At 42.9% G+C, this 12,268-nt stretch overlaps 1 protein-coding gene across 7 annotated transcripts in view; it reads left to right on the top strand.

The window, feature by feature from the left end:
- Window positions 1-12,268, top strand: part of PPP2R2B (protein phosphatase 2 regulatory subunit Bbeta) — a 383,796-nt gene that overhangs the window by 362,021 nt on the left and 9,507 nt on the right. For all 7 annotated transcript variants that reach the window (XM_016126548.2, XM_016126546.2, XM_016126545.2 and 4 more), the window contains one exon: window positions 7,794-7,963. In XM_016126548.2, coding sequence (XP_015982034.2) covers window positions 7,794-7,963 — 170 coding nt within the window. The remainder of the gene's footprint in view (window positions 1-7,793; window positions 7,964-12,268) is intronic.

Consider the following 12,268-nt stretch of genomic DNA (forward strand, 5'->3'; position numbering starts at 1 on the left):
AAAAGGGTTTTGACTTATTATTTCTTAACTTTGATTATTTATTAAAAGAGAGAACCTTTGTGAAGTATGTACAGAAGTATTCTGAAAACAGTTATACAAAAGTCAGGGGTCGGTGTCATCTCTTCTAGCTTAATCGGTCACTCTCCACAATGCTGTGCATTGTGTTGCTACAGTGTTCACTGTGGAACAATTATTTGCAGAATTAATGAAGGGTTGTCAGAAAGCAAATGAAAAAGGTTCAGCAACTGGGCATCACTTTCCCAATTCAGAGTCCTCTGAGTCTTAATATGATCTAAGTTCCCAGTCTCCAGCCCATGTCTGGAGACCATATCATTAGGCCCGTGGTAGTACAGTAGCCACTAATTAAATCTTAAACTTCTTTTCTCACTTGTCCTCGGCTGGATAAAGGCCAGCAGTATCCATCCATGGGAGTTCTTACTCTCCGTGGGAAAACTGTTGGCTGTTTCTCTCATTGGACACAACTGTTGGATGTATAGCAAAAATTACTGGCTGCATCTCAATCGCCGAGTTTTTTCTCTCCAGGGGCAAAAGTGTTGCCTGCATATCTCAGAAGGGAAATTGCCATCTGCCTCCCTCTGTAGGAAAATTGCCAATTTTGTCCCCATTATGGGGAAATTGTCAACCATGTCTCCAAACGGAAAAGCGTGCCAGCTGCACATCTCCATAGAAGAAATGTCAGCAGAAGTGAGCAATTTAAAACCCTGTGCGTGATTCTGAGTCTGTTCCTTTTTCAAGAACAAACCTTCCCCTCCCCCTACCTAGTTTCCTGTCCTCTCCCTCTCATCTGCCCAACTCATCAAAGCCAGGGTGGCGGTGACATCATTCAGCACCAAATGAAAGACACTTGTACCCAGAAAGGTGAATTTCAAGTGCTGGCCCAGAGACAAGCTATTGTGTGTCTGCGTTCCAGCCCAGTTAGAAGACTTAGAAATGGATTTACAGCTGGTAGCACTTAAGGTCTGGCCCCAGTGGAAAAACACCTCAGGCTTTTGGACTCATTTCACACCCAGCTTGCCTTAAGCAGCACCCACTTCTGCATTGCTGCTGCCTCCCCTGTTATGCTGGGTACAAACACTATGCTAAGTGCTTGACAGGAAAGATCTCATCTGTCCCGAAACCACCCCAAAAGGTAGATGTCTCCATTGACAGGTAAAGAAAATGAAGCTTGGAAGAAGTCGAGCCACTCATCCAAGGCTTCATAACCTATAAGCAATAGAGCTAGAGTTCAACCCAGACCTGCTAAGCTTGGAGCCACCTGTACCCTTATCCATCACACCAAATGGGAGGGAGTGTAAGGAAGCCACAGGATCAGCGGTTTGGCCTTCGGTCCCCTGCTGACCCGTCATCGTGGGCCTAAGTTCCTGTGCGGTGTCCAGTGAGGGGTCCAGGAAGAGGAGCCACCCCCAGGGTTTGCCTGTGGTTTCCCTACATTCTCTCTTCTGTGCCCAGGGTCTGTGAGCAGCACGCTACATGTTTCCTGTCTGCTTTCGCCCCAGTCGTAATGAGTGTAGTTTTAGTTTTAGGTTTCTCTAAAGTTAGTAGTTTTCTTCTGAACTCTTCCTCTCTCTTATTTGTGATTTCTGTCCTTTCCCAAAGTTCTGGGACCTTCTTCATTTAATCACTTATCTAAGCATTCGCATGTGAATAGCCCTGTGCCAAGCACCGTGAAGGATCACATCAAACACAGCACACTCTCAGGACCCTGGAGACATGTTCACACCTGCACATGTTATAACACAGAACACTGCCTTCTCGGGACATCTGATACAATAGTCCTCCCTTATCCTTGGTCTTGCTTTCCATGGTTTTGGTTACCCATGGTCAACTGCAGTCCTAAAGTATTATATGGAAAATTCCAAAAGTGAACAATTCATCAGTTTTGAATCATGTGCCGTTCTGAGTAGTGTAATGAAATCTCACACATACCTGCTCTGTGTCACCTGGGCTGTGACTCCTCCCTTTGTCCCATGTACCCACACTGTATGTGCAGTATAATATGGTATTTTGAGAGAGATCATATTCATATAGCTTTTTATTGCAGTATGCTATCATAATTTTTCTATTATTATTGTTAAGCTCTTACTATGCCTAATTTATAAATGTAATCATAGGTATGTATGTATAGGAAGAAACATAATACATAGGGTTTTGTACCATTCACAGTTTCAGGCATTCACTGGGGCTCTTGGGACATATCCCCCCCCCCCACCCAGATAAGGGAGGGACTATGGGATAGCCTCTGGGATTTGAGAGGGAGCGTCAGTTGCTTTTGAATATAGTTTTGTAACCCAACGTGTGTTCTAAGGAGCTCCGTACTAGAGAAATATTGGGCTGCAAGTGATTTGCCAAAAAAAAAAAAAATGTGGTAAAGGAGGTATAATGATCCAATAAGACTTGAAAACAGGAATTAAGCCAGGGGTATTCATACCCCCCTGGAGACATTTGGCAACATCTGGAGCCATTTTTGGTTGTCACAACTGGGGGTCATGGATTTTGTGGGCAGAGGCCAGGGATGTTGTTAAACATCCTGTGATGCCCCAACAACAAAGAATTACTTAGCCCCAAATTCAACAGGGCCAAGATTGAGAAAGCCGGAGTAAAGAATGTTATTTTTTTTTACCTGCAGGACTTACTTCCCAGCACCTTTAATAAGCGAATCATGTCATCAGTCCCCAGAATTAGGTAGCAGTTTTCCAAGCTCATTGGCTTCAGAATCTGGAATACTTGACTGTCATAGGCTGGACATGCTGAAGTCACTTTAGGCAGGCTTCCCTGCAGTAATGGGGATCAGTACAGGGAAATCGAAAGACAAGGCTAGTGGAATTTCACAGGTCTAAGAGGTGGGAGGGACCCGATAGGCAATCCTACCTCCTTCATATTGCAGACAAGGAAGCAGGCCCAGGGATTTGACCATTGCTCAGTTGCTCAAATGAGAGCGAATAAGACAGAGATTGAGAGCATAGGCAGAAGCTCATGTCCTTGCTCTGCCTCCTGCTAGCCGTAGAACATCTGTGCCTGAGTTAACTGATTGGACTATTTGTGGAAAAGGAAAATAATGAGTATTGATTGGGTTAGTACATGTAAAGCACACAGCATAAGTGCACAGCAGATCGTAGGTATTATTATCAAGAGCCAGCTAATTTATGTCCAGCCTGGCTTCCAACCCAGCATCCCTGACTCCCAATCCTGTATTCTCTTCAGTATCCCATGATGGACACAGAAAGAGGTGAGGAGGAGCAGAGGCACGGAAGTGGGAATGCACAAGGTCTATCCAGAGCATGAGGGAGCCCAGTTTAATTGGATCATCTGAACAAAGAGGTGGTTTGACAAAGCCAGGAAGGCCTGGTTGTGGAGGCAGTGTAACAGCCAGGCGGACAGATGGTCGCTAGAAACCCCAACCCTGCTCCTCGGCGGCTGCGTGATCCTAGACGAGTTACCCAGCCTCTCCTGGTCTGTATCATGTCTAAGTAAGGACAGGGAGAGTACTTTCCTCATAAGTTCAAGCATTAAATGGAATAACATATGCAAAGCATAAGGACCAAGAAATGGTAGCAGATGTCATCATTGTTTTTGTTACTATTATTATTGGGGCCTGTGAGACACACACTCCCTATTGGTGAATCTGACACATCCCTGATGACCAGATCTGGGCTCAGGACTCTCAAGACTGCTTCCTCACAAAGGGACCAAAGCTCATCTTCTCTCCACCATGTTTTTATTCTTTTCTTGTGATGGCTGCTCTTCTGGAAGCGAGCTGGAAATCCAGCAGGTCAGCAGGATTTCTAATGCCAAGCCAAGGGTCTCCAGGAGAGACACAAGTTTTAGTTTGTCTTAAGATCTGTCACTCAAACAATATGCTTTTTGTACCACATGTTCAGTAACTTACATGGGACATGGTGATGTGCCATTGGCATTCCACTAGCTGGACTAGCTGGTTTATTCTCCTCTGGTAATGCAGTAAAAGCTCGCATCTGTAACTAACGTGTAATCACTTAACATTTATCTTTCTCGAGCCTATGGGGCTGTGAGGATAGGACTGGATTTGTCTTGTTCCTTGTGTTTGGTGTTTAGTACAGGGCCTGGCACGTGTCCATACAACAAATACTTTTTATTTGTATGGTCTAGGTGATGCGCTAAGTGTTGTGCGTGTGTCTTCAGGTGCATAAAAGGCACCTAAATAATTGCTCAGACAGAATTAGTGGAAACCTTGAATTACAGATAACTTCTTATGGAACGTATTTTTTCATACTTTTTAAGGACTTAAACAAATCTGAGGTTTAAAAAGCGTTGCTTAGGTAGGTTTTTTTCAGGACCTGTTTAATAGATCTGTTATTTTTATTTAAAAATTAAAGTGGTTTGTCAACATTCATTTATTTAACATATATTTACTGAACACCTCCTATGTTCCAGAAAATATAGAAAATAGACTCCCCCCCCCAACAAAAAAAAAAACTGCCCTATAGAGCTTGCATTCTGTAGAGACAAATAAATATATTATACATCCATGTACACAAACCAAGGGAGAGGGAGAGTAGAAGGAAAAGTTGCCTCATTGTTGACAGGCCGCAGGGATTAGAGCCGGGGGTAAGAGATGGCCTGAGGGGCTGGGCTTCTTGTGGTGAGGGTCTCAACAGGGTGTACAAAGTCTTGGGGTTCCCACCTTACGCTTCCCGATGGCGCAGTAGAGCTAAAATTCATAAGCTTGTGGCGTAGAAGCCAGACTCCTTCAGTGTTTAAAGTGGACTTCGGCCATACAAAAAGGATAGCGTAAGACTAGTTGTCATTCAGATCCCTTCCAGGTTTACGATTCCATAGTTCTGTGTAGATTCCCCGCTATTTTTCTACAGCATCTAAAAGAAGGTCTTGTACGTGGTACAAGGCAGAACTGTATCACGATTAAGAACAAAGACTTTGAAATCAGACCTTAATTCAAAATGCAGCTCTCCCTTGGTCTAGCTGTGTATCCTTGGACAGGTGGCAAAACCTCTCTGTGCCTTGGTTTTTCACATCTATAAAATAAGGACTCTTCATTCTCACTTCATAGAATTGTCATAAGAATTAAATGAGATAAAGCATGTGAAGTACAGGGCCTAGACTGTAGTAAGCTTCCTATAGGCAGTAATTGTTAATGCTATTAAGTGCTGCTGAAAAGAATTCATGAAGTTGTGGAGACTTGAACAGGCACAGTGCTGTGCCAGTATGTTGTCTATATCCTGCCCTCTGTATCTGACATAAATAATTAGTAGTGGGTTAAAGAATTGTCTCTTTTCATTTCACCTCCATTTTCTTGGAGGTGTCATTTTGAGGCTTTATAATGTTGCTACACTGGCCCCTCAATATGCCAAGTATTTGGAGAACAGATTTCTTGTAAACAATCTTTATGTATGATTGGCTAGTGCGGAAGCAGTGCATGTTAATGATAAAAATAGCAACTAATGTTGACTGAAAACCTACCATGTCCCAAGCTTGTGTGCCAGGCCACCTGCATCCCCATTCTGCAGCTGGGAAAACAATCTCAGAGTAGTAAAGAAAATGTCAATCACTGGCAAATGACAAAGGCAGGAACTGACTCGAGAGAGGTTTGCTAAGCCCTTCCCACTTACTGCCTCAAGCTGTCCCTGCAGGTGACCAAGCCTCTGGGCTCCCACTCATTACTATTAAGATGTTTTGCGTGGGGTGTGCTTGGTGTTTTTAAGTCCCCAGTCCTAATGAGATCGCCTTAAATTGAAACTAATGTGAAGACGTAGTTCTCAACTACGAGGACACCAGTCAGAACCCAAGGGCCTTCATTAGTGTTTGACCTAACACCAGGGAAGAGGGCACGTTCTGAGACGTTGTATCAGACTGTAATGAGCTCACGTTTTACTGTTTCACTGGGTTTTTTTTAATTCTCAAGTTCAATTCTGATCGATTAGTTGTTTTTCGCTGTTGTTTTCTGCAATGGTTCTGTGAAAAGAAGTATTCTGGTTTGGTTGATGGTATAATTCAGCCAGGTTTGAAAGGCAACTCATTCTATTCTTAGGTTTTCTTCATGGAATTTGATAGTAATTGTGTGAGTGCGTTGAGCAGGAAGGAAGAAGAAGCCTTGGAGGATGAGTTCACTCAGTAACCTGCAGGCTAGTGTTTGGTTCAGCCTAGAATTGTGATACGAACACTTATTAAGTAGAACTGTACTCAACTGCCATTGTTGTACATCAAAAACAATTAAATATCAGCAAATGTATAGCTCGACGTCATACATGCTAAGCACCCAGACGGCAAAGAATTCATTAATTTTTCTGGTTTGGGTTCCAATCAAGCAACAGCTATTTATTGAACATTTGTGTGCGAGACTCTCATACAAAGATAAGAAAAGCCAAAATCCTGCCGTCTAGAAGTTTATATCCCTTCATTAGAATTAAGACAAACCTGTGGGTTATTAAACAATACTGAGAGAAATGATAGCTTCATTATGAGTAAATAAATGAGCCAGACCAAGTACAATGAGCCTTCAGAGAAAAAAATATTACTTGGTGTTAAAATAGCATATAAAAGACGAGGCATTCAAATCAATGAAGGAAAGATCAGGCAAAACATAGAAATGAGAAATTTCAAGATATATTCTGTACATCCAATTTGAACCAGAGAAGTTCAAAGTCAAGGTGGACCAAGCAGGTAAGGCAGCTCGCAACAGGCTTCAATATCAAACTGGGGTGTCGTGTCTTTTTATTCCTGGAAGAGGAGAAAGCAGCTGTTGAGACAATGAGTGCCTGGGCCTCAGAGCAAATGGACAATATACACAAAAGACATTGTGGGCACATTTGATGAGACCGAGGCACAGAATAGTTAAGTAACTTGCCCAAACTCACGCAACTAGGAAATGGCAGTAAATAACATTAGACCCAAGACAGTCTGGCAGCAAAACTCATTGTTAAACACTGTGATCCAAGGGATAAAAACAAATGTCTACACAAAAACTTGCACATGAATATTCATAGCAACATTATCCATAATACCAAGAAGTAGAAAGAACCCAAAATGTTTATAGAGACTGTGGCAGATCCATACAATAGAATATTATTCTGCCATTAAAGGGAATGACGTACTAATTCACGCTATAATGTAGATGAACCTTGAAAACATTCAGCTAAACGGAAGAAGTTAGACACAAAAAAAACATATTGTAGGATTCCATTTATATGAAATTTTTCTAGTATAGGCAATTTCATGAGACTAGAAATAGATTAGTAGTAGCCTCAGGCTGCAGGGAATGGGGATTACCTGCTAATGGGGTTTTATTTGGGGGGGAGGGAGATAGATGAAAATGTTCAAAATTTAGGTTGTGGTTGTGTGATCATACTAAAAAAGACTGCACTGTAATCTGTAAATGAGTAAATTTCATAGTATGTAGATTACATCTCACTAAAGCTGTAAGGAAAATTCTGCGAGCCTGTGAGATGACTGCAGGTTTGGGTATGTGCAGCGACACCCAGAGACAAAGGGAAATGGGGCATGGAGTTGGATCGTAGACCTGGGGCTTGGAAAAACGCGCAGTGCCAGATGAATGGATGGGACGGGGCCCAAGCCAATCCTTCCCTGAGAAAGAAAATACAGAAAGAAACCAGTGACAGCTTTTTCTGCTGCCAGGGAGCTGAAGGTTCTGTTTGCAACTTACTTACATCCTGCAGGTGCTAGCTCCGTTCCCAGTGAGACAGTGGGTTTCCGAGCTGGCCCGAACACGTTGGAGTCTGCTGCTAAGGATGTGCTAAACTCATCTTGTTTTTGTTCTGCAGTTTTTGAAGAGCCGGAAGATCCAAGCAACAGGTCGTTTTTCTCTGAAATCATCTCTTCGATTTCCGATGTGAAATTCAGCCACAGTGGGAGGTATATCATGACCAGAGACTATCTGACCGTTAAAGTCTGGGATCTCAACATGGAAAACCGCCCCATCGAGACTTACCAGGTAGAGACCACCACCCACACATAGGTGTACCGAACACTTCTTCTGGGGGGCTTCCAAGGCAGCCTATGCCTGCAATGCAGAAAAATGTAGATGCTACAGCCATCAGTGCCATAGGATTAAGATGAGGGTGCATGTGGAGGGGCTAGAGCTCAAGCCATGTGTCGTGCTGTGGATACCAAGGATATCACAGATACAGAGGTGAACAAGACAGACATGGTCCTGCTTTCCTGGAGCTGTCCGGTGGAGAGGTGAGGTGAAGATTAGGGAATCGAGTGTGCAGTGATGCAAGAGCTGACGCTGAGTGCCCTGGGAGCACATGCAGGGAGGGCCAGCCTAGAGGAAGGCTCTCCTGAAAGAAGTGACCCTTAGGCTGTCTTGACTTCCTTGAACTAGGCAGAAAAATTCTATCCTTAGACTCGTGTGTTGGGAGGCCTGGAGGCAAGAGAAAGGGGTCGTGTTCAGGAAGGAGCTCCTTGTACCTAGAAGTGTAGGCTCCGGGGAGGTAGTGTTTACCATAAGTTTCACATGGCAGTTTGGGCTTGAATGGTGGCGTACAGGCGCAGGTAGGATGGAGAGTCTATGAAGTTTGCTGAGTGTGGACAAAAGAGGAATGAAAAAGATCGCGTGTAGATTTAGCTTTAAGCATTGGCCAGATGGTTGGGAGACTTACAAAGGAGAAGGCAGTGTTTTAATTGGGTTTTTGAAAGAGGAAGGCTAGGCTTTGAGGGAGAAAGGATTTGAAGAAGCTAATTCCAGGCAAGAGTACAGTGGAAGCAAATATCAAGAGGCAGGGTTAAACTAATCTTAAGATATCCTGGGTTAGATAAAAAGGGAAATTCTACACAGAGGGATTTGACTTATATATTTCTTCATGAGCTATAATTCATATGTCATAATTTTCACTCTTTCAAAGTATACAGTTGAGTGGTTTTAGTCTGTTCTCAAAGTTGTAGAACATCTCCACTCCTCATTCCAGAACATTGTCACTCTTAACATTTTTAAATGAACAGTCTGGTTGTGCTGGGGAGGAGACAGAATAGTTATGATGTTATTGTGACATTCTGGCAATGGCTGTTAGTAGCTTAGATGAGTGTCAGCAACAGAGGTGGCTGGATTATTGAAATATTTCCAACGTAAAACCAACAGGATTTGATGAGGAAGGTAAGAGGAAAGGAAGCACCGGGGATCTCACCAAGATTTTTACCCTGACAATTAGAAAAGTTGAGTTTCCATTTTCTCTACATGAGAAAATCGAGAGTTTAGCTTCGGACATGTTAAGCCAATTAAACTTCCAAAAATGGCAAGTAGACAGCTCAATGTGAGTCTGGATATATTTAGCCTAGAGATACAAATTTGATACCCATGAGTATATAGAGGATATTTAAAGCCCCTAGGACTAGATGAGATCTCCTAGGAAATGAGTATAATTAGAGAAAAGAGGAGGACCCCAGTGTTGACAGGTGGGAAAGTGACAGAAATGTCCTAGAAGCCAAGTGGAGAAATCATCTTGACAAGGAGGAAGCCATCAACTAACTGTTGAGTTGTTGCTGAATCAAGTAAGAAAAGACTGAGGATTGACCACTGGATTTGATAACGTTGCTATTCTCAGTGACCCTCATGAGAGGTAGAGGAAGGGTGATGTGAGTGAATGTCTGATTGGAGCGGGTTCAAGACTGTGACTAGAGGATGTGAACGCAGTGAGTACAGAGTAAATCAAGAAGTTTTGGTCTGCAGGGGAACAGAAGAATGGGATGCAGGCTTAAGGAAGTTCTTTGCTGATAAGAAAAAGCCCGTGGAGAGGGAGACAGCTAAGGGAGCAAAGTGCTTGAAGGAAGCAAGTCCATTGCAGAACTGGCCTTCGATGGTAAAGCAGAGTATGTAGCTATAGATGCAGTAGGCTTGGGAACATATAGACAATTTCTTCTTATTGTGTCTATTTTCTCAGTAAAATAATCAGCTCAGTGAGGAAGAAGAGTAAAATATGAATCTAAGAGTGAATGGACTAGGGAAATACAGGCTTGCTCAGGGATCCACTTGAGGTTTATATTATTAATTTCAAGTGAAAGTGAGACTGTTTCTGCCCAGACACAGTCACGTGCTTAGTACAGGTAAGGAAGAGCAGAAAGTTAGGTTTAACCAGGGATGGGCTTTTGCCGAGTACAATGGAGAGAGAGAAGGGCATGTTTTGAAATGAGTGAGTGTGGTGATGGATCACTGAATCTAAAGTAGGTAAGGTGGGAACTAATGGACAGAGGAAAGTAGTCAGATCAATGGATTTGAAGAATTGATGAAATCCAGAGGTAGCAATACTTGTTAAAAGGGCTCAGCTATAAAACGGTAGCTTGGCCAAAGCAGCAAAGGATGAAACTCCCTGAAAATGGCGAGTCCACATTGTGAGAGACCAGAGTATGTGAATCACAAAGAATGATGCAGGAAGAGGGATGAAGGTGCTAGAATTGCTTCAGAGCTTCAGAGGAGGAGGCAGAAGGACTTGGAGAACTTTTGGTGGGTGTAAGGATGGGTGGCAGGAACAGTTGTCTGGAACAGAAGTCCAGCTACCATGTGACTAGCAGAAACTTACAGAGGAGATTTGATGACCGAGTTCTAGAGGGTGCTATAGAAAGGTCTGGGGGCCAGAATTCAAGACCACATATGTAGTTGAGATAGCTTGGTCACTCCTGTAGTTCAAATAGCATCCTTTATACACTGGGGATCTTCCTGTCCCCTAAATTATACCTGGACTTCAGGGCCAAGCTCTCACTTACCATCTTTCATCTTCAGCTCAGGGCTAGAGCCAACACAAGTGTCTCCTTCCAGCTGCACAAACCATCTAGTGGTGAGACCAATAAGTATTTTCATTTCAGGAAAAGCCTTTTAGAACGAAGCTAGTTTTAGAACACAGCAGTAACTTGAAATAATCAGTGTTTTAACTAGCAATAGACTATTTTTTAGTGTTCTGCAATGTACTGAAATAAAATACCACAAAATTTTAACTACTTGAGATGGCATATATCAAAGCAACTTACATTTAGATGCTATGTCAAAGACGGTAAGTAAACTCCGAGTGTCTGGAACGCTGTCAGACGAGATCGTGAGGCCTGGTGCAAGGGGAAAAAAGTATCCCATAGTCAAGCCTAATGCCCGCCATGGGAGATGGGCAAGGCTCCTGCTACACATTTGCATACACCAGTGGAGCTGAGCACATTTCCATGAATGAGAAGCTGTAGATTTAGTATGATTAGCCATTTTCAAGTTCTCCTATAGAATAAGGGCTGGCAAACTGACTTGTGGGCCAAACGTAGCCCCACCCCCATTTTTGTAAAAGTCTCATTAAAACCCAACCAGTCATTTTGCATGTTGTCTTTGGCTGTTTTCGTGCTACGTGGCACAGTGGAGTGGTGGCGACAAAGGCCACATAGCCCTCGAAACCTAAAATTTTTACTATCTGACCCTTTACAGGAAAAGTTTGCCAACCCCTGAAATACAACAACAAAGCCACCGAGTTTACTCTCGCTCGTCCTCACAAGCAGTCCGTTAACTAGCCAGCCTCAGGCTTCCACACCATTGAGAGCCAATGTACTGGGACACTCGGCTTAGAGTCAGTCCAGAAGGCCAAACACAAGCTTAACTGCAGAGAAGAAGTAATATTTGGAACGTGTAGGGAGAACCATCAAATAGGTTGAGTTTTAAGTTCTCCCTGGATGTTTCTTGCGTGTGTCTCTTCGCTGATGGAGAAAGGTCCATCGTATTTGCCTAGGACTTTTTTTTAAACAGCAGCATAAATGCAACATACCTTTTTAATAGATGTTCTTTTCCTTCAGATGCCCTCAGTTGGAGGCAGGTCGGTGCCTCCCAGAACTTAGATGCTGGGGAGGAAAAAATGGTTCAGACAGGTTTTCCTGACTTTCATCCCTCAGGAGTTATTTATAGTCACAAAGATGTAAAGTACAGCATAGGAAACACAGTCAATAACGTTGTAATAACTATATATGGTGCCAGATGGGTATTAGATATGTCACGGGACCCACCAGGTCATAAGGTATATAAATGTCTAATCACTATGTTGTACACTGGAAATTAATATAATGTATGTCAACTGTAATTGAAAAGTAATTGAAAAATAAATTTTAAGAAAGATTTATGGGTTCTGGGTGATGTAGTTCCTACTGTTGGGCCCACACTTCCAAAGCACAGATTTTGACACTATGGAGTTTCTGTAAACAAAAAATCAAAGGTGAATGGTGAGGGATTGGGGAAATTTCATAAAGAGGACAGCTTAAAAGGCACACTACTACCCTGTTTACA

This window comes from Rousettus aegyptiacus, unplaced genomic scaffold (assembly GCF_014176215.1).
Source record: "Rousettus aegyptiacus isolate mRouAeg1 unplaced genomic scaffold, mRouAeg1.p scaffold_m13_p_7, whole genome shotgun sequence".
Classification (NCBI taxonomy): Eukaryota; Metazoa; Chordata; class Mammalia; order Chiroptera; family Pteropodidae; genus Rousettus; species Rousettus aegyptiacus.